The 23,438-nt window shown below is 35.3% G+C and overlaps 1 protein-coding gene across 8 annotated transcripts in view; it reads right to left on the bottom strand.

Annotated features, from left to right (window-relative positions):
• PRRC2B (proline rich coiled-coil 2B) overlaps nucleotides 1-23,438 on the bottom strand; it is a 132,693-nt gene that overhangs the window by 25,268 nt on the left and 83,987 nt on the right. For all 8 annotated transcript variants that reach the window (XM_051980207.1, XM_051980205.1, XM_051980209.1 and 5 more), the window contains exons 5-14: nucleotides 19,537-19,609; nucleotides 15,933-16,076; nucleotides 10,904-11,145; nucleotides 10,369-10,490; nucleotides 9,770-9,912; nucleotides 9,211-9,301; nucleotides 4,709-4,901; nucleotides 3,286-3,601; nucleotides 2,363-2,550; nucleotides 73-283 (exon numbers count right to left, since the gene is read on the bottom strand). In XM_051980207.1, the coding sequence (XP_051836167.1) occupies nucleotides 73-283; nucleotides 2,363-2,550; nucleotides 3,286-3,601; nucleotides 4,709-4,901; nucleotides 9,211-9,301; nucleotides 9,770-9,912; nucleotides 10,369-10,490; nucleotides 10,904-11,145; nucleotides 15,933-16,076; nucleotides 19,537-19,609 (1,723 nt within the window). The remainder of the gene's footprint in view (nucleotides 1-72; nucleotides 284-2,362; nucleotides 2,551-3,285; nucleotides 3,602-4,708; nucleotides 4,902-9,210; nucleotides 9,302-9,769; nucleotides 9,913-10,368; nucleotides 10,491-10,903; nucleotides 11,146-15,932; nucleotides 16,077-19,536; nucleotides 19,610-23,438) is intronic.

Here is a 23,438-nt window from a genome sequence, read left to right as displayed (position 1 = left end):
TTTTTTTAAATGATAAAAAGAATCTGGCCAGTTGACTAATCCTGGGTTAGATTACAATCAGAAAATTCTTACCTGAAGGATGTAGAGCTGAAGGGTAAAAGTCAACAGGGGTTCGAGCTGGAGGTATTCGTGGATCCATGTAAGGGGGCATCATCATCCAACGGGGATCAAATCCTAGCATCTGAGGGTGATGTGGGTAAAAGGTGCGCTGAGGGTGGGAATGGGAAGGTGGAGGATAAACCTGCTGTTGCTGCTGCCAGTGTTGCAACTTGTACAGCTGTTCCTGATCAAGAAGGAAAATTAATTTGGTAAGGTACAAGATGTTGAGAACTGAAAGCACCCACCCACAGGCATGATCTTCCATTGCTGATCAAACAGATGCCAGAGTTTTGAGAGAGCAAGAACTAAACAAAGCAGTATCCCATATGGAACAGGAAAATAAAAGCAGGAAATGACTATGGAAACCCAGGAGTGCTAGCCTTCATGGCCATAAATGGCCACAATTTATATGGATGTAAAAACTTCCCAAAGTGAAAATTGCTTTATATCATCAAACCACAGAAATAGACATGTTCCTGCAATACAACACAGCACAGTATTTATTCAAATGCAATCTGATGTCTAGAACTGAGCAGTATCCAATCTTTGAAACGAATCAGTGTAAGTTAAAAAATCAAGGGATTTGCCACAAAGAGAGTTTATTTCTTCTTTATCCTATTTTGTTCCATAAGTCCAACAGTTAGTTGTTTATGTTGAAAAAAAATCAAACTTGAATCAATTCAACATGCATATGATCCTTGCTAGTAGGACATGTTTTTTTTTTCCTCCTGATCTTCCTTTCCATCTTATCTTTTTATTTTATTTTATTTTTTATTAAAGCCTTTTATTTACAACACATATGCATGGGTAATTTTTTCAGCATTGACAATTGCAAAACCTTCTGTTCCAACTTTTCCCCTCTTTCCCCCCACACCCTACCCTAGATGGCAAGCAGTCCAATACATGTTAAATATGTTAAGATATATGTTAAATCCAATACATGTATACATATTTATACAGTTATCTTGCTGCACAAGAAAAATCTGATCTAGAAAGAAAAAAAAAAAAAAACCTGAGAAGGAAAACAAAAATGCAAGCAAACAGTAATTGAAAGAATGAAAATGCTACATTGTGCTCCACACTCAGTTCCCATAGTTCTCTCTCTGGGTGTAGATGGCTCTCTTCATTACTGAACAATTGGAACTGGTTTGAATCATCTCATTATTGAAGAGAGCCATGTCGTAGGACATGTTAATGCAACTTTATTCAACATGCCTTCAACACAACCCTCCCCAAATAAAAACAGAAAAGGCCACCTAAACTGCCTGCTAATATTGCATGAAGATACAGTAGATTCCATATGGAAAAGAAGGTGGCTGAGGGTCAATATGCATAAACAGCACATCCCATAAATTCTCAAGAAATATAGCATATCTAATGATCTTGGATGCTCTAGCAAAACTTATTTTTTAGGATAATCTGATAACTGGTTAATGCATTAATCATAACAGACATGATGACTGTTTTCCTTCTTTCAAAAATAGAAGCAAGACATGAGAACTCAGCAGAGGTCTTCATGTCCCAACCGCAAATGTCCTCGGAGAAGCTAAGAACACAGCTTGTTTACTGGAATTTTTCAGTTCGTCTATTTATCGCTTTCAGCCTGGTGCTGGTCCATCCCACCTTTCAGTTAAGGGGTAACTTTAGTCACTGTTAGTAATGTGCTATTTAAATAAAGCTATACAAATAACATAATGAGACCCCTTGTTTCATGAATTTACCTTACTAAATTTCCAATTTCAGAAAGTACACCAAAAAACTCAACAAGTTATCTGTTCCTGTACAAAGTGCAGGCATTAGGTGAAAGTTCCTGAAGACTTTGGGTTTAAATTTCTATAGTTACTCTTCAAGAGACCTAAAAACTTCAAGCACAATGGGATATACTTTGGGGTGTGAACACTAAAAGGGAACAGAGACAGTGATAAACAAAAGTAGTCTTTTAATTTGGAGCACCCAAAGGATACTACTTTGACACAAGAATTAGTCTTTAGGGTTTTAAGTATACTCTTTCACTTACATACGGATAACCAAGCACACTGTCTTTTAACTAAAGAGAAAACAGAAGAGACTAAAAAGTTTCAAATTTCATCCAAAAGTCTCCCTTATTTTTAGTAAGTAATAAGCATATTATGATCTATCACTGTCTCCATTTTAATTGCCCAACTCTTAAAATTACTGTTCAGCAAGGACAAAAGGAGAAGGAAATTGAAATTGCTGCTTTGTTTTGTTTTGGAAGATTCTTTTAAATGCTTACTGTCTTTACCTGTTGCTGCTGTTGTTGGCGCTGAAATCTAGGGGGAAGTGATTTTTGGTATTTGTTGAATTCTTGTGTAGGAGATGTGGATTCTCTGAGCTCTTCATCACTGCTGCTCTGAATCACAGCAGAAGGGATAGCTGACTCTTCTTCATTATAAGTGGCAGGAGATTCCTGGGCATGTAACTCAGGTGTTGCTGCAGAGCAAAACATAGAAGAATTTATACTGTCACTTCACAAAAGCCCTGAAAGAATTTATACTGTCACTTCACAAAAGCACTGAAACGTGATGTCAGGCATCAACTTTCAATGTTCAAATTGTTCTATCCATATACATTGTTCTCTCTTTTTAGCTAAAATCATTAAGAGAAAAATTTTATGATGTGACTTTAATAAATTAGAAAGAATTTAACTATACGAGAATATTCACATAATCTTTCAAGCTTTTAAATTCAGGACTGAACAAAACTCATTTGGCCCCTAAAATGTCTTTTCCTTTGCCCCGGCTATAGATAGTTATTGCTAAGGAACACTCCTCTTTCAAATATAAAGTATTTGCTATCAAAGTCAAATGACAATAAGAAAATTCCTGGCCTGGCCATAGCAGTAGCATCAAATCTAAAAGCAAGTGTCAATTTCTCCCATCTCTACTAATAAAACCACTTAACCGTAAGCAAGTTTAATTCTCAGGGTAATAGTTTTTCCAATTAAAAAAAAACACACACCGGAAAATAAACTTTGGCCTACAAAACTTCACCCAAACTTTTTTTGAAAAAATATTGTGAAACAAAGATATTGCTTATAATATGCTTCAAGATCATCAGAGATTGTTGCTATGTAATTATAAAAAAATTTTACATTTACCAACTCCATGGAATTACCTGATGAGTGATGAAGCTGTTGGAGTTACATAGCTGAGGAACAGTTCATACCTTTGTGGAAAGTGTGGCCATTCTCCTGCGGGGAACTTTTCTCCGGGGCGGGGGATCGGGGGGCTTCAGTGTCTGGGTGTTTCTGTGCCTCACTGGCCTTTTGGGCTTGCTTGCACTTCTGATCTAACTGTTTGAGCTTGGCAGCGCAGGCAGCCAACCTCTCCTCCCGAGCCCGACGCTCCTCTTCCTCCCGGCGTCTTCGGGCTCTCTCCACAGCCTCAGAGATTTCCGAGGGGACAAACTTTTGCCGTGGGGGCAGCTTATCTTCCTTGTCTTCCACAGACTGCTGCCGGAGTGTGTTATTCATTGAAGGTTTCTGTCAAAACAAGAGAGCCTATGATGAAATACTACTTCAAAAAACAACAAAAATTACAAGTCTTAGCCCCACAAAAGTGGAGCTTATGCCTCCCAACTTACTTTCTGGAGCAAAAAGAGCCACAGGTGACAAATCCAGACACTAGGAAGCTTAGACTACTAGAGCACAGAGCCAAGGTTCCATTCCTTCACCATTCTTTAGGCACCAAACTACTCAATTCCTATAGCCTTTTACAAATAGATAATCCTCCAAGTTTACAACTCCACAATAAAACTATAAAATTCATTTTCATTATACAAAAATTAAATTGATTCCTACTCTATCAAAAGAAACTGCAACCTTAACCAAACTATAATAGCTACTTTGACTACTGAAGATAAAATAGGAAAATCTGAGGATTTCTCACTGAAGATGTGAGTGCAGATGGGTTACAAAGTTTGGCTGGTGAAGAGTAATTTCCTGGCCTATCAGTGCTCAAATACAAACAAAAAATGGATATTATTTTATAAATTCTGACACTACCTGGACTAAGATATTCATCACATCATAAGTTTGGCAAGAAGTATTAATTATTTAGAAGATAACAATATAATACTCATTCAATTTAATCTCCAAAATCAGGATGATACCTAGATTCAGAGATGTTGTAAAGCTCAAAAGATAAATAAATGTAAATCAAGTCTGAAGATGTTAAAGCAACATATGGAAGTAATTATTCACAAAATACAAAAATTAATTCAAGCAGGCTACCATAAGATGATTACATATAAGCCTTCTCTTATATTTCCTATTACTTAAATTGTTAATGAGCCATTCATGTGAAACTAATAAAACATAATCAAATCTAGAATTCCACATGAGAGAACAAAACACAATTATAAAAATATTTACAATAGAATTCTTTGAAATAACTAGTTCCAAACGACATCAAAAATAATACAATTTGTGTACAATAGAATTTAGTGAAAATAAAACTATATCTTCTGATTAATTAAATGTTCTATGGTTTATCTATGGTTCAACTATGAATCTTGTTCTTATCAATGGAGATTTATATGTTTTCTTACTTGAATGGTAAGACACAGATCTCATAAGCATACAACATACCTGATATTCAGGAGTTGGGGTCCAACTATTCAGCTTCCTAGAAGGTGGTTGAGGCTCTAGCACCTTACGGATGGCCCGAGATATGCCCATAGATTCACTCCAGTTCTTTCCTTCATCCAGGGTATGCTTGGCATCCGCACTGTCTGCAGAACTCAGTGACAACTGCCGCTGTCTCCTTGGATCCCAATTGTTCCTATAACAAAATTCCTTTTAAGATTAATTCTTTCAATCATTTTAAACAAATTCTGGTCCTTCTAACCAACTTCATCTGAGAAGTCCAACAAATCCCTACAAAGTCACTAACATCACTAGGTCATAATGAAGGAAAAAAGCTAAAATCTAGTGGGAGTAAAGATTACTCACAACTAATTAGACTTTCACTTAAAATCCATAGAAGCCATCATCAATCAGAGAATTTAGAGTTAGAAAGGACCTTAGGGCTCCAATCTAATTTCTTTATTTTAAAGATGAGGAAACAGTTTTGGAGAGGTAAACTGACTTGTTCAAAATTATAAAGGTAACAAATGGAAGAGCTGTGATTCAAATAAGGTCCTCTGACTCAAAATCCAGTATTCTTTTCACTATAACAGAGTGTTTTCTAGTTGAAGACAGTTTGCTATGGTTCTAGAAATCAGTCTAAATATGCAAAAACAGGTCATTATTTTCTTCTGCAGATTTTAAGTTAAACACAAAAGAATAATAGAATGTCATTTTAGGGCAGAGGATGACAACTCTGATGTAACCAAACTAGATTAAAATGTAATCAACAAAGCAGCCTTCAGGATTGAATTTCTACTTCAATCTGATATCACAATTAGAAGATTTTGATTTCCAATCTCAATACACAATTCACCTAAGTCTATAGAAAGGTATCAGAATTTTTAAAGGGCTTAAAAACAAGGGAGTGATCCACGACAATTTTAAAGCATTCTAGAGGGAGAACTGATGAATTCTGAGTATAGGGTATATTTTTTCTTTAGTTTTCTTGTCTCTACTCCCCCTTTTTTCCCCTCAATCCCACAACATAGCTAATGTGGAAATGTTTTGTAGGATTTCATATGTATAATAGGTATGATATATCTTGATTTCACAATGGGTGGAGAAAGGGTTGGAGGGAGAAGAGGGTGCTGAGAACTTGGAATTGAAAATAATTTTTTCTTAAAAAGGAAAAAAAGAGGGAGTTAGAAGAAAAATGAGGACTTTGTTTCCAGGACAGACTTGAGATTATTAAAAGAATTGGAAAATTCTCCCCAAAGATGTGATGTGGGGGAACTTTGCTACCTAACAATCCAGCCTACACTCCTGCTTCCCTTCCCTCTTTATGTTATTCCTTTCTGACCATGAACCCAATTCAAAACTGCAGTGCCTATTTCACATATTGGTTGTGTAACAAAAACTACTTGTTGTGTCGTAGATAATACTCTAAATCCACGTAGTGATGCCTATGTGCATAGTTAGGCCAAAATCTTGGGTCTCTGTTTAAGAAGTTCAACATGTTCTGAGTTTGATGTAATCAATGCAGTGTCACTCATAAACAGAATTACCTTAAGAGACTTGATACTATAAGGAGGGGATTCTTCAACCAAGATTCTGAAGAACCCTCTCTATGTTCAGCTCTGTTAAGTATTCAACAATCAGTTTTATGCTTCAATTGACATTAACAATTGCGAAAGTTTGCCATTTTTCATGATTTTTGTCTTCTTTTTTTGTATGATTAACATTTTGTATGACTTTGATATGCACAGGAGACATGCATATCTTGTGTTTAAAACACCTTTAAGGTAATGGTTTTTGTTGATCATATCACATAAACATAAGTCAATAAACAGTAAATAAATACTGTTTATTCTTTACAGTTTTCCATCAGTACTCTGTGTTCTATTCTCTTAAAAATTTTGATTAGAAAAGTAGGCAGATGAGTCAGTATTTATTTTCTCATTCTGGTTTTCTTTAATAACAATAAAATCTTATTCTGCCCTCCTACACCTTGGATATTGTCCTCTCAAAGCCCTTCACAATTGTACAACCTGTGCATATAAATATATTTCCAGTCCCTCCAGTGGCTGATCTAAGACTAAAATATCATTTAATTCAACCAACTTTTATTAAAAGTAGTCTACTAAGTGTAAAAGTACTAAGAAGAGAAAAACCCCTATCCTAGCCTTCTGTATTAGTGAGGGAACCTAATTTGTACATGATTAAATCAATATAAAGAAAATACTAAGAAATTAGGAGAAAAGGAAGGGGAGGAGAGAACATAAATAGGAAGAGATAACACTAATAACTAACTTGAAGAGGGGAAAAAATTTATACCATGCCAAAGCATGGAAAAAGATGTGATGCATGGGAACTACAATACTTTAAGAAGCTAGTTAGACTAAAAAAAGATGGGGTGAAGAAAAGTAATAAAATAATACTGGAAACATAAGTGGGAACTTGATTTTGGAGAACTTTCAATGCCAAGCTGAGGATGTTATATTTTATTCCAAGAGTAACAAAAATCTACTCAGCTAAGTAGTGCAGTGGAAGAAGTGGCAAACCTAAAGTCAGAAAGAACTGAATTCAAATTCAGCCTCATATATTTATTAACTGTGTGACCCAGGGCAAGTCATTTATTTAACTCTGCCTCAGTTTCCTTATCTGTAAAATGAGCTGAGAAAAAAAAAGACAAATCAACCCAATGTCTTTGCCTAGAAAACCGCAATGGAGTCAAAAAAAGACTCAAACAACTGAGCAATAACAATAAGAGTTTTTGAGTAAGGAAGTGATGCTGTCAGATTTTTTTGTCTTAGGAATACCTATCTGGCAACTGTGTGAAGAATGGAAAAGGGAGCTTAAAAAGCTATCAACAACTATTCAGAAAAGAAACCAAAAGACCCTGAACAAGTGTTAAGGCTGTATAACAAGGGAGATTAATGATGAATGAAAGCAGTATTTGTGAAGGTAAAGCAAAAAGATATCGAATGATTAGACTGAAAAAGAGGGTTGAGAAAAGAGGAAAGAAAAAAAGAGACTGATAACACCCTCTTAATGGGAAGACAACATAAAAACAATTATGCCCTAACAAAATATACATAGGACAAACCAAAGGAAATATCAAGAGCAGAAAGGCATCAGCATTGAGGTGGGTGGGAAGGGAATACAAAAACAGGTTCTTGCAGCAGATGGAACTTTAGCTGATACTTGAAGAAAATCAAAAGTAGAGACAGACAAGGAGCAAGAGTTGTCCAGAATTGGGGAAAAGCAAATGAAAATACCCAATGTTGGGAGATGCAATGTAGGATAGAAAAGAAACTAGTGTCACTCCACAGTAGACTACACAGAGGGAGGAAGCAAGGTAACAGAAGACTAAAATGACAGAAGGGAGCCAAGATAAGGAAGGCTTTGAACTCTAAAGCCAAAAATAAAAAAAGCCTAAAAATCCTAATCCTGGAAGTTTATGAAATGGTAGACTGGGAAATGTACAATATGGTCAGATCTACTTTAAGAAGATCAATATGACAGCAGAGTGAAGGATGGATTATTGTGGAGAAGAGAACTGAGGAAAGATCACCAATGAATAAATTATTGCAATAGTTCAGGTGTGAGGTGATGACAGTCTATATTAGCATGATAGCACAACAGACTGGGGATGAGGTAAGAATGAGGAGTCAAAGATGACCCCTAAGGTTTCTACCCTGGAGACTGAGTATGGTGGTGACTTTGACAATAAGATGGAATTTATGAAGACAAGGACTGGGGAGAAAGACGTAAATTTGGTTTTAAGATATTTATAGGATATATAGTTTTCATCTCTGTCATCATACTTTTACAATTTTATTCTTAAGTGTGGATTGTCTTTGCTCAGTTGGACCTTTCACAATAAATTTTTTTTTCTCCCTTTACTGCTTCTCACTGTTTTATGGGACAACAGTACTCATCATCTGCTATTCTTCTCTTTAGATCTTGTAAGTGAATTTCTATATCCTAATACAACACTGCCTTTGGCTCTCCACATGGCACAGACAATGAGTATTTCTACATGAGGAAGTTTCATGACCTTTTGGTCTTCTTACTGATATCCTTTCCTCTATACATTTCCTAAGAAGAACCTATAAACTATTCCTTCACTTAGTTGCATCTTCCTTTTTTTTTCTGCTTTTGTTTCCTTTGAAAATGTCAAGACTGGCTATTTTGAATCTATATGTTTCACTGGCTGCTGCAACCAAAGAATTCAATTCTAATGTTAATGACCTTCACCATACTTATACAGATTGGTTCTCAAAAAGCAAAACATGGGAGTGTTGCTAGGACTCCAGAAGTCTTTCCAAAATAAAAGAACCTGCCAGAATTTATGATTTAGTGATAGCCTTCAAAAACCTTCCATGCCATGATGAGGCATTACACTAGGATTTATAGGATAAATCTTTAACTATAGATAAACTACAGGATAGTTTATTTTAAGTATCCTCAAGTCTGGACAGTTGCTATTAGAGAAACCAAGCCAAACAGAGACTTCTTACCACTTCTGCCTTCCATCCTTAAGAGCCTCTTCCTCTTCCTCATCTTCACTAAATTTCAGTTTCTCTGAGTAATCTACTTCATCATGAAGTCCTACAGCAACAGGAGGACCAAGGAGGAAACAACACAAGAAGAGAAATTCAGCATCTTTCCAATGTGGTGGGGGAACAAAAGGCTAGCCTTCCAAATCAGTTGCTAAGCCAAACCATAAAAAAGACCCCCCCAGTGTTACAGATAAAGTCACATTCTGAAAGTTCCCATTACTCTGAAACGCAAAACCCAGTCTACCCCATACACAAAAAGAAGCCCACCTAACTTCAAAAACTATCATGAAAGACAACTGCACAAAAAGAAACCCCAGTTCTGTTGCAATAAAATGTAAACTCTCAAAGCTCCTCTATCCCTTTCCCCTTCACTTCCAAGCCAAGGGGAAAAACATGCCAAAAAGTATACAAAAATTCAATAACCCTATCAAGAACACAGAGAATACATGTGATTTACTATTATTCCTACTTTTTCAAGCAGTCATTTGAAAAACAATCAAGCAATCAAAGTTCATACCTGCCCAACCATCATCTGCATCAGTATCAAGTTCATCAAGCCCTTTGAGGTTTTCAGCATTGATAATGGTGGGTCGTGGAGCCCGTTCCCCTAGCTGTCTTATAGGGCGTATTGGGCGGGACATTCCCATTCTGTTTTCTTTCCTATTGGAAAGGAGAAGACAATATTGTAGAAGAATGATGATATTGTATAATCCAGTCACACAGACTGGAGAAAAATAAATGATATTCAGTTTTTTTCCTTCTGTTTTAATTCTCCATGATTAAAAGGTTCAAGGGAATATACAATACTTAAAATCCCTCCCTATACCCCTCCTTTAACTTATTTTCATGTAACAGAAAGAAAGGCCTTTATTTCATAGGTGAATATAAGGACCATCATTCATTGCGCCTGGCATCCTGAGGAAACATGTAACTTTGGAACAACTTATCCAATGCCTTATAATTAAAACTCAGTGTCCTTTGTCCATTATACAATTAGCATATCAAAACTCAATATAACCCAAATGGCTTTCAATCTTTAAACTGTCTATATTCATTACACTCTTAAATAAAACTACATTTGCCTTATGTTTTCACATATCAAATATGGTATCTTACCCATCTTGGTCATTCATCTGGTACTGTCTAAAAGGAACTCGAGGTTCTAGGCGTAGTTGAGGAAGAGGAAAAGACCCTCGTTCCACTGTACCCTGGGTCTCTGGTGACTGCTGGGAACACATCTGAAACACAATATTGGTAAACAGGTTTTCAAATAATATACAAAATAGATGATTCTTGTCAAATCTGACTTGCCTAGAAAAAAACAATTAAGGAAGACAACAGTAGGGTACCCTTAGCTTTTCTAATTAATCATCCCCAAACTGTATTATCCCCCACCCCTTCATTTCTTTCCTGCTGCAAGTTTAAAAAATAGGAATGAGACTGTCTTGGGGAATACCAACTTTTTTTTTTATACTGAAAAACCAGTGCTGAAATAATTAAATAGTAGGAAAATACAAAAGGATGGAAACCTTTAAAATTATACATCTGGATAGAAGGCTTTGGATAATATGCAAAAGAATCAGCCATCTGAGCTAAGGTCTGCTGGACACAATCCAACTTCCAAGAAAAATTTTACACACTTAGGACTTACAAAAGCAGGAAGCATGTCATGGTATGTAGGTGGGTGGTATACATTTCCCATGAACTGTGAAGCCCCTTTTCGGACAGGCTGAGCCGGGCGGAGAGAAGGCTCCTTAGAATCGCTGGTACATGTCGAGGAGGGGGCTCCATCTCCTGTACTCGAGTTCTTGCTGCCCGGCTCAGTCGGGGAGGCGGTCAGAGATGTGGCAGAGGTTATGTTCCGCCCACCGCCCTCCCTCCAGCTCGTCACATCTGGAAATTAAAAGGGGGCAAAAAAAGGAGGGAGGGGGAAGGAGCGGTATGAGGTTATGAAGGTCAAAGGGACCCCCTCTTTCAATAAAAAAAAATATATATATATATGTATAAATTGAGGAATCAAGCTGAATTGGGTCAAGCAGATATCTATCACATGAGTATGAATAAATGGGCCTCTCTAAAGGGCATTTCAGCTGGCAACAGAAAATGAGAAATACTGCCAAATGGTCCTGGTCCAAATATATAGAGCAGCACAGGCCCAAAGAACTAGCCCTCCAAATAAATTAAAGCAGGTATAAAAACAAATTAGTCTCCAGTCAGAAGTAATTGAAATTTTTAAAAAGTGGTTAACAGCATTTCACTATATGATTTTGCTAACACACTGCTACCAAATAGCATCATTTCATTTTGCATTAAGAGCTACTGGGAAACAGAGTTACAGATTAAAAATCAATCGAATCAAGCTAAAATATATTTTTTCTTTAATAATAGCTTTTAATTTTTCAAAATATATGCAAAGATAGTTTCCAACATTCATCCTAAAAGAATTCTTTTTAAATAACTCCTTATTAAAGGGCACCAAAACATAATATGTTCCTGAAATGTAGAATTTCTCATATCTCAACCAATTCTATAAATATTTCGGGATTTTAAGCTAGAGTGAATTTCAGAGATCATCTAGTCTAACAGAGATATTTTATAAGAATCTGAGACCTCAGAGCAGCTAGGTGGCACAGTGGATAGATACAGCACCAGCCCTGATGTGAAGGAGATCTGAGTTCAAATTTGACCTCAGACACTTAACCCTTACTAGCTATGTGACCCTGGGCAAGTCACTTAACTCCAACTGCCTCAGCCAAAAAAAAATTTAAAAAAAGAATCTGAGACCTAAGGAAACTTAAACTACTTGTCCAAGGACAAAGAGGTGTTAGTAGATAGAAGTCTACCTCAGATTCTCTGGTTCCAAGTGATTAACTCTTGCCGATTAGCCCCTACTAAATACTTGGTCTGAAAAAGAAGCTCTAAAGAGTCTACATATCTTCTGAGAATAATTATACAATCTCTAGGAAAAAAATCTAAGCCTTGACCATGTACTCTAAACTTCTAATTCACAGGAGTCTACTTTACTGGGAACCAAAGTCAGCTGGAGGCCCAATGGCGGCAGCCCCAGGCCTGGAGGTAGGGAAAATTGCATTCAGACAGGGTATAAACCTTCAGGACTGGGAGACCTTGGGCAAGTCATTGACCCTCAGAATGCTTCATTTTCCTCAAATGTAAAGTAGGAATAATAACATCATCTACCTCTAAAGACTATGGTGAGTCTCGGATGATAGTATTTGTAAATGTGCTTAGCACAATTCCTAGCATATGTGAGGGGCCATCTAAGTACCTACTCCCTCCCATACCCCCTTCTCTATTTTACAACAACCAAAAAACCAATTTTTTAAAACCCTGCTGTATTCCAGGCACTGTGGTAAATGCTAGAGAAAAAAAATACAAATGAAATAAAATAAGGAGTTTATAATCTATATATCAGTCAATTATTCATTCAGTTTCAGAACTGAAGTGACTATTAAATTTGTAACCTCACAAAGAAAACCATTCATTTTGATACAGCTCTAGTTTTTGGAAAGTTCTATTAAAGCTTCAATCTGCCTCTCTTTTAACATTACCATCACTGATCCTTGTTCTGTCCTTTTAAGTTATAATTCAATTTTTTTTCCAAGCAACAGTTCTGCCATTTAAAATTGGCTGTCATATTCCCAATAAGCTCTGTTCATAACAATGTCTAAAATTCTTAACCAAACAAAGAATAGAAGTAAACATTCTTTAAGAGGTTAATTTTGAATCTATAAAATTAAAAAGTTTTTGTACTAACAAAACAAATTACTGAACAAAACAAGACATACTACTGAAGAAAGAGGAAAACCTTCATAAAAAAAATGAAGAAATGAGGTTTAAGTCCACAACTGAAATTACATAAAAAGTTACAGAATTACTCATACCTTCTATGTTACCTACTCTGCTGAGCATAATATTCTAAGAATATGAAAAACAAAAAGGTCATACACATACCAAAATATGCATAAAAGACTTTTTATAGTAGCAGAAAATTAGAACCAAAGGTGTTACTAATCAATTTGGAAATGGCTGAAGAAAGTGTTATGTGAAAATAATCGTTTATTGTATCTTAAGAAATGATGACTGTAAGAATTATGAAAAAGATAAAATTTTTTTTATCAGTTATGCAGAAGAAAGAAAACACAATCAATAAAACCTTTTATCATGGCCCTATATATTTCTGAGTACTATGTAAGGCACTGGGGTTACAAATAAAAACATGAAACAGGCTCTTTCCATAATGAATTTCTAATAGGAGACACCTTATTCATATATGGGCAACTAACTGTAAAACATACAAAGCAACAGGGAGACACTAAAAGAACGACAAAGACAAAGAAAGGCTTTTTATCGAGGGGAATGCTTGTGCCATCTCAAAGCCAAATATTCTAAAACGTAGAAGTCAGGAAGCAGAACAGTCTAGAAACAGGGGCTAACCCATGCAAAGGCATGGAGATAGGAAATATGAGTATCCTCTGTGGAGATTAGCAAATAGACTAATAGGCTTGGAACCCGATGTGGGGAGAAGCAATAGGTAGGACTGGATCACACTGTGAAGAATTTTAAATAACAGTTTATATTTGATCAGAAAGGTGACAGGAAACTGATCAATCACTAAGTATTTATTAAGCACTTTCTAGCTGCCAGGAACTACACTAAAGCCTAAGAATTTTCAGTTACTGAATGAGATAAGGAGGTCAGAAGAACACTTTGGGAAAATCACTTTCAGCCATGTAGAAAATGGATTGAAATAGAAAGAGGGATGAGGCAAGGGACATCAATTAGGAAACTATGGCAACAGTGCAAGCAAGAGATAATGAGGATCTATGCTAAGGTGGTAGCTATGTCAGGGGAGAAAAGGAAAATCACAGGAGAGTTGTTAAAGTAACAGAAATGTCTAGACAATTCCAATTGCTTTGATATGTGGATAAAGGAGAGTAAGGAATCAAAGATAACACTTGCAAATCCAAGTAAAAAGAAAGATGATGGTAATATTGATAATAATAGGGATTAACAGTAATAGGGAAATTCAGCAGAAGTATGGATTTTAGAGAAAGAATGATAAGTGCCATATTTCCATTTTGATCATGTTGAGTTTGAAGTGCCTGTAGTATATCCAGTTTGAAATGTTCTATAGGATGTTAATTAGTAATGTAAATTTAGTGCTCAAGAACTAATTAGGGTAGGTTCTAGAATTGGAGAGAACTAAAAGAGCAGTACATTTTTGGATTATTACTTTTTTAAAAAAGGAAAAAAAATTACACTAAAAGAGAAAAGAATTCAGATTAGTAAAATGACCAAAGACCAGTCATTTTACTACTGGAACCCCAGTTCCAGGGGACTAGAAGTAGATTTCCTTCCTCTGAATGAAGGCAGGAGTCTACAAGTACAGTATTAATTGTGTTTTAATTTTTATTAAGGGAACAGGGGAAGAATGATTAGAAAGTGACAGTGAGATATTTTAAAAAATCAACAAAACAAATTTTAAAATCTTCATATTAATGTAAAATAAAACTACATAACATATTTTTGGCAGCCAGGCCACACTGTTGATTCCTACTCAGTCTTTTAAGAGTCAGTCAGTAGCCACAGCTAAGTCAGTACTACCTGAACTTCAGCCTGGTACATAGTACGCTCATAACAGTAATATTAATTACCACACAACCAAAATTGTCACGGCATGCACTGCTTCCTATACAATATAAGTATAGTTACCATCACTGATTCATGGTCTTGCTGATAGTTTGCCAGAGAGATATAGTTGAGATTACTGCAGATAGAGATAATAGCAATTCATCCTCTATTCAATTAGTAAGAAAATCCAAGGAATTAGAAAAATTTGAGAACTGGAAGGGACCTCACAGATCTTCTAATTCAATACTTATTTTATAAGTGAGAAAATAGACTTGAGTATCCAAGGTCACAAAATTAATTAAAAGGCAGAAGTGAGACTCAAATTCAAACTTCTAGTTACTCAGTCTAGAAATTCCCCATTTTAACTATACAGTTCAAACACCTGATTCAAAGTGAAGGCAGTTCTATCACACCTCAAAGCCAGGAGAGAGAAGGAGTGAGAGATAGCTAACTAGTACATTAGAATAAAAGCAGCTTAACCACTTAAACTGGCAAATGAATAAATCACTTTAGAATCTTTGAATTAAATCCTAAAAAAAAAAGCAGGTGCTTATATTTTTAGGTCTTCTGCCTAAAACAGGAAGAGCATGATATGCCATGTGGCCCTTTGTCGTATCTTTCCCAATCCCTTTGAGAGAACATTAAAGAAAAAAAAAAGAAAAAGATAGAAGGGAAATAGTAGCACAGACCATTACTAGGATCAGTAACCCAATCACCTGACCCTTTGTCTATGAAAAGCATGACTACAAAGAAATTAACATTTGTCTGCCAGAAAGGGCATGTAATTCTAGGTTTTCCATTAGCTTCTTTGAACTAATATTCCTCCTCTGTTCCTAAAATGACAGAAGAGAGGCAACTAGCCCAGGGATGACAGAATCCAGTAAAAGCCACAGGCTCGCCACAGGCATCCGGGGACCCTTTTGGCTTTGGCCACTGGAGAGAAACTCACACAGGGAAGAAAGACATAATGAAGAAAAAACACTGCTGCTTTAATGAGTGGTCAGATACAGGGAATCTTAATAACTTACTCTGCGGGCGGAGGCTTGGTCCTGGCCCATACGACAGATCTAAGACGCCCTTTTCTTTGCCAACCTTGTCCTGCTCGCCAGCTGCTTTCAGCGTCGGAAATTCCTCGGGAGAGAAGGATAATAGTCGGCTTGAGCCCCTTGAACCTGTGAAATAAACCAAGAAGAAGTCAGTGGGAAAAATGAGTTATAAACTAGAAAAGCTTTCTCTAATTATAAAATTTTAAATCTGAATCTGTGGCTCATTTAAAGCCATGATATACTAAAATAGAATTACTTTTAAATGGGCCAGTCTAGGTAGACTAGAAGACAATGAATGGTAGTGAGGGGTAAAGACCATGTGTTCCACCCTCAAAGCAGGCAAGTAAGTATCTTTCTGTCTACAGACCATATACCACCATAACCTTACTACTGCAAACCATCTTGTTTATAAGGGGGACAAAGTGATGAGATACAGCATGGATAAGCACAAAGGTAACACTACTCTTAGAGAGAAAAACACAAAAATGTAGGTTTCATGCTTTCTTGACGATGATGCTCACTATTATCTTTGAAAAAGGATACCTGACTACATTGACACTGCACGCATCATCTTCAGGAAAGTCAAGTGAAGTCTCTCTCAAAGTACTTTCAGATGGCACCCATATCACCAAATATTTCCAGACTGTCCCTATCCTCTTATGTTGAGTCTATCATTTTTGTTAACATTTCTTCAAGTCCTCTTACCTCAAACATTTAGTTCACAACCCACAGTGGGATTTAATGAAATTTTCTAGAATTTCAGACCTCTAATAATTTACTGTAAATTTGGTAAGCCTATTACAATTGTAATAAGAATCACACACCAAAGGCCTGACTGTGGCCTACACTGTTCTCTGCACAGTTTAAGCACAAACTTCCCCTAGGTATAATTAACACTACTGATTCATGATCTTGACTAAGGCAGATTTGCCAAAAGGAAGCAGCTTAGGCAGCAACTCATCTTCCACCACAGTTAGTAAGGAAGTCCCAAAGTCATATAAACCTGCCATTGTAATAACTGTAGACATTATTCACAAACTATTAACCAGAGTGTCCATTTATAAATGTTACAAAAGAGCTACTGCTGTGAAGAATGTGTTTAGCTTGCAACTGTTTCATGGTTTAAAAGATCACTGGCAAGAATAAAACATGAAGAGATCTATTTTTTAAAATGAGAGATTACAGAATCTAAAAAGTCAATATTCAATATGGCTTTTTTTGGGCATTTCCTTTTGCACAGGTGGCCTTGGTTGCATAATTATAAACATCAAGAAGATACCTGATTTCTGTAGTATCTTAGGAAGAAAGGCATTATATAATTCACATGTGGCATGAATTCAAAGTTTTCCATAATCTGTTATTAGCCCACCACCCCCTTTAGTCAAATCTGATGTTATATACTCTCCACCCTTTAGCCAAACTCACTCTCTCCTTAATACATCTTATGCTTACCTTCGCTCATGCTAGTTTGTATATGCTTTGAATTCCTACATAGCCTTCAAAGTTTCAACTCAAAAGTGACCTCCTCTAATAACATCTTACTAAAGCATCCTTTTCCCATACCCTCCTGTTTCTCTGTGGCCTCTACTTTGGATTTGACCTCATGTGGCACTTTCTTTTGAAACTCTCTAATGCACTTAACAATAATATTTTTCATTATGGTTATATGTGTTTGTGGTTTATCCTCCATTAGACTATAATTCTCTTGAGGAAAAAGTACACTTTACACCTCAATAGAGCTTATTTCCTAATAGGGACATAACATATTAGCTAAACTTTTTACTTCCTTCAACAACTAATTAGGACTGTTCATTTTGTGTGTATGTTAATAAATGCTGTGCAAATTAATTGAAAATTGACTTTTAGAATCAAAAAAGTTAGTATCAATGCTGAACTAAGAAATCCAGGAAAATCACATAATCATATCATAGGTTCACATATCTAGAACTAGAAAAGACTCAAAGACCATCTAGTATAGGCTGAGGCAATGTGATACAATGGAATTTTACTGGAACTGATTTTGGAGGACTTAGATGCAAGTTCTGGCACTGCTGTTCACAACTTGTAGGTCACCTTAACCAAGTCATATAAATTCTCTCTAAGATTCATTTTCTCATCCATAAAGGGGCTGGATCAGATGATTTCTAAGCTCCCAGCTCTAAATATATGATCTTAGTCTTCATCTTTCATTTTACAAATAAGAAACTGAATCTCAGAAAATGTACGTGATTTGCCCAAGATCACACAGGCAGGGTGTGGTAGAGGTGAGATTTGAACCTCTGGCTTATGATCCCAAAACCATTATTTCTTTCACTGTATCATGCTGTCTCTTCAAACATTAGAGACAAGAATTGAACTGTGGCTGTTTTTATGACTGTTTTTTCTCTTAAATATTTTATAACTAACTATAATGGTCCACATTTGTGTCAATCCAAAGTATTTATTATTTTCCAATACCAACCTTTCCATGAAAACTGTTTTCAATAATATTTTTCTACATACTTATTAAAACCATTATATTCCTCATTTTTTATCCAAAATTATCCCGCTAATATTCAAAGTAGAGACCAAGAAATAGGAATAGACTATTAAGTAGCTTAATTCTACAATCAACTAGTACTATGAATCAAATGCATTCACAGCATATTTTCATATTACCTGCTATTATAAAACCATATAATTTGCCTTGACAAAGGATAGGGTATTAAAGTCCTGGAGAAGAGAGAAAGGGTACTAGTTTTATAGTAATAAAAATTTCTCACAAACAATACTTTTTCTTTCCTTCTTCTCTTTCTAAACTGTTTTTAACCCATACATAAGGATCTCCTAAGGTGTTTAGGGCAAACTTTCCCCTTGCTTATAGCCTTCCAAAAGTGAGCAGACCATCATCATGATGCTCGGAAGTATCCTTATCACTTGTGGAGAAGTTATAGTTTTGCTCCTATTCTGAAATTTACTTTGCAGTCATTCCTTTGTATTGTATTCCTTCCAATTCAAATTGGACTAAAGAACTTCAAGCATTTACAACCAATAGGAATTTTAGATTTGTATGAATTCATGGTCTTGAGATAAGCTCAAATATCCCTCATTCTGGACAATTGTGCATCATTTATTTGTAAAATTACAGAAAATTTCCCTTGATACCTTTACCTGTCCCCTATTCCTCTATAGGTTTAACCTGTTGATTTCTCCTACATAATTGCTTATAACCAAGCAACAAATTCCCTGAAGTGGTATTATTTATAACCCTATACCCAAAGACAGTGCAAGGAAACACAACAATTCTTTGAGGGTTCTGGCAGAGAAGAAATATACAATCCTATCAAACCAAGCTATTTGTACAAATAAATTACAAATTGACAGAGGAGATTATTCAGCTCTTCTATACACACTTCAACACAAATATTTCTCTCAATACAATGATTTCAAAGAGCCAACACACTGCAAAAAAACCAGCAACAATAATATAATTTTCAGACTTTGGAATTAAAATATTCAGAATCATGTGACACGATGACAGGTCAACTTAGGGCAAACAAGGCCCACCTCAATAGTTCACTAGGTAACTCTCTCTACCCACACTCACCACCTTCGTGTCCTACTGGCTTTCCATTCAGCTGTGCCCATGACTTTGGTCCACCTGGCACTGAATTTGTACTCTGTAAGAAGGAAGAAAACAAAAATGAGATTATGGCTCATTTATGTAGTTCACTTAGATTATTTTGTTTACTTAAGAATACAGAATAAATAAGCCCAAAATCTTTTATTCAATCCCTCTAATGGGTCTGTTCTATCTGCTCAAGGTGCCCATCAGCTATATAAGTTTTAGAGCAATTTTAAAAGTGCACACTGTAAGGAAGACCTTGTGAGATGTTGCAGGGCAAATTCAGCAGACAGTGTTTGCACTATTTATCTTCTCTCTGGAACAGAAGGAAGAAAAATAGAACTAAAGAAGAACTTCAAAACTAAGCCTGAAACAAGACACATGAAAGAAATGTATTTTCTTTGCTTGATTGTCAATTAATTTGATTTTCTTGCTAAAACTTAAGATTATTAATAAATCTGACCCCTTTTTTGATTCATGGCTATTAAACTTATGATCTGTCAAATATTAGTTGAAACCATATTCTGATAATAAAGGGAATTAAAAGTACTAAGTGACCAGTGAAAACTACTACTTCAATTAGAAAAACTTTAAGTGGCATATAAGGTACTACCATCATTTTTACATAAAGAATAAAACTATTATGGTTATTCTTCTGCATGGCACAACACTCTAGAAATACATCCTCTCTCTTAAACTATATTTGCTGAGTCTCAAAATTAATCCAGTTTTCCTTGTGGAGCTATTATTGGTTGTTATAACCTTCACCAGGGTCATTATTCTTAATTGCTTTCTTCTTCCAATTGTAAAGGAAGATATTTAAAAAACAACAACAACAACTTAAATGGTTAAGATGATTGACAGAGATGCCCTAACAATCTTAAAACTCTTCCCCCATCTATCCCCTTCAACAGTCAGTCAAAAAAGGTAAACATTTCCAATGAGCCAAGTGTAGTGCAAAGTGCTAAAGTTATACTGTCATTAATTACACTAATATTATATATTTAAATATTGTAGAAACATAACTACATTAGTGCTCAATATAAAAATTTTCTTAAGTAATTGCCATAGAATATATATGTCCCTAAATGGTTGAAATAGAAGGCATCATTCCATTTATACTTGAAATTCCTCATACATAGCATTCTATATTCCATCTTCAGGTCTCTGTAGTGATTGTCTTCCATTAGCTCATCTGAGCACCTTCATGAGGCAGTTTTTTGTTTTTTTTTTTTAATCAAAGTCTTTTAATTTTCAAAAGATGTGCATGGATAATTTTTCAACATAACCCTTGCAAAACCTTGTGTTCCAATTTTTCCTATCCCTTCCCCATACATAGCAAGAAATCCAATATATGTTAAACATGATAAAAATGTTAAATCCAATATATGCGTACATATTTATACAATTATCTTGCACATAAAAATCAAATCAAAAAGGAAAAAAATGAGAAAGAAAATAAAATGCAAGCAGACAACAACAAAAAGAGTAAAAATGCTATGTTGTGAACCACACTCAGTTCCCACAGTCCTCTCTTTGGGTGTAGATGCCTCTCTTCATCACAAGATCATTGGAACTGATTTGAATCATCTCATTGTTGAAGAAAGCCATGCCCATCAGACCTGATCATCATCATCATATAATCTTGTTGTTGCCATGTACAATGATCTCCTGATTCTGCTCATTTCACTTAGCATCAGTTCATATAAGTCTCCAGGTCTCTCTAAAATCATTCTGCTGCTCATTTCTTATAGAACAATAATATTTCATAGCATTCATATACTATAACTTATTCAGTCATTCTCCAACTGATGGGCATCCATTCAGTTTCCAGTTCTTTGCCAATACAAAAAAAGCTGCATTTTTGCGTATGTGGGTCCCTTTCCCTCCTTTAAGATGTCTTTGGGATATAAGCCCAGTACAAACAGTGCTGGATCAAAAAATATACACAGTTTGATAGCCCTTTGGGCATAGTTCCAAACTGCTCTCCAGAATGGTTGGATCACTTTACAACTCCACCAATAATGTGTTAGTGTTGCAGTTTTCTCACATCCCCTCCCACATTCATCATTATCTTTTCCTGAAGTATGTAGTAGTACCCCAGAGTTGTCTTAATTTGCATTTCTCTGGTCAATTGTGATTTAGAGCACCTTTTCTTATGACTAGAAATGGTTTTAATTTCTTCATCTGACAATTGTTCATATCCTTTGACCATTTAGCAATTGGAAAATGGCTTGAATTCTTATAAATTTGAATCAATTCTCTATATATTTTAGAAATGAGGCCTTTATCAGTACTTTTGAATCTATATGTTTTTCCAGTTAATAGTTTCCTTTCTAATCTTGTCTGCATTAATTTTGTTTGTTTAAAAACTTTTTAACTTGACACAATCAAAATTATTATTTTTTTATTCAATAATGATTTCCAGTTCTTTTTTGGCCACAAATTCCTTCCTTCTTCATAGATCTGAGAAATAAAACTATTCTTTTGTTTTTCTAATTTGCTTATATCACTATGTCTAAATCATGAACCCATTTCAACCTTATTTTGGTATAGGGTATTAAGAATGGGTCAATGACTAGTTTCTGCCATACTAGTTTCCAAATTTCTTAACAGTTTTTGTCAAATAGTTTTTATCCCAAAAGCTTGGGTTCATCAAACACTAAATTACTATAGTCATTGACTTTTGTCCTGTAAACCTAACCTATTCCACTAATCAACTACTCTATTTCTTAGCTAGTACCAAATGATTTTTGATTATGAGGCAGTTCTTAATCTTGCCAGTTGCTAGTACTTTCCTCCTTCTCCAAATTACCCTGTATCAATTTTGTATTTCCTTACTTATGTAAATATTCTTTACCCATCTTTTCAGCCCCCCAAAATGGAAATCCCTCAGGGCATCAAAGTCTTGTTTTTTTTGTTTTTGTATCCCCAACACCTAGCAGAGTACCTTGGCATGAAAACAGATGCTTTTTTAAATTGCATATGTCAAATGAACAGAGTAGATTTTCTGTGATCTATCTTACAAAATATGAACGAGTTAACTAGTTAACTTAACAATGACACTGACTGGATAAAGATGAAGATTGGAATAAGTCATGGAAGCAAAATACATGCAGTTTTAGAATAAAAAAAGAAGTTGTCAATTGGAGATGGAATTTTTGTATTCAGTATCCCTGATAAAATTTTTATACAAAGATACAAAGGGAACTAAGATAAGTATATTAAAGAGCCAAGAGTCATTCCATAACAAAGGGTCAAAGGCTATGAATAGTTTTCAAAGGAAACACAAACTAACAATAATCATATGATAAAATGTGCAGAAGCACTAATAAAATATAAATTCCAGAGTCTTTTTCACTTTATATTTTTCAGGTAAAAGATTAAAAGAATTATTATTATAGAGTCTGTGAAATGACAGGAAAAAACTACGTGGTTGGGAGAATTGTGAACTAGTCTAAATAGTCTGCAAAACAATTGAGAAAAGTCACTAAGCTGTAAGCTGTTCATCCTTTTTGACCTAGTGACACAACTACTAGAATGGAGACAATATACCCAGAAAAAGTGAAAGACAGAAGGAAATCCCACATAGTACCAAAATATTAATAGTAGCATGCCTTGTAGTATCAAAAAAAAAAAATGGAAACAAAATAAATGCCAATTGAGGATTGACTCAACAAACTCTGTGTGGCAAATGTAATAAAATATTACTATGTCATTTAAAAATGACAAATATGAGAAATTTAGAGAAAAAATGGGAAGATCCAAATGAAGTACTACAGAATGAAGACATGTGGTCCTGCACAATGGCTACAATAATGTAAAAGAAACAACAGAGATAAGTGAACTCAAGCAATGAACCTTGATTCCAAAGAACAAGGACA

Source organism: Antechinus flavipes, chromosome 2, assembly GCF_016432865.1.
Source record: "Antechinus flavipes isolate AdamAnt ecotype Samford, QLD, Australia chromosome 2, AdamAnt_v2, whole genome shotgun sequence".
Classification (NCBI taxonomy): Eukaryota; Metazoa; Chordata; class Mammalia; order Dasyuromorphia; family Dasyuridae; genus Antechinus; species Antechinus flavipes.
Note: the sequence above shows the minus strand (reverse complement) of the source record. Positions and strands in the feature narration are given on the sequence as shown.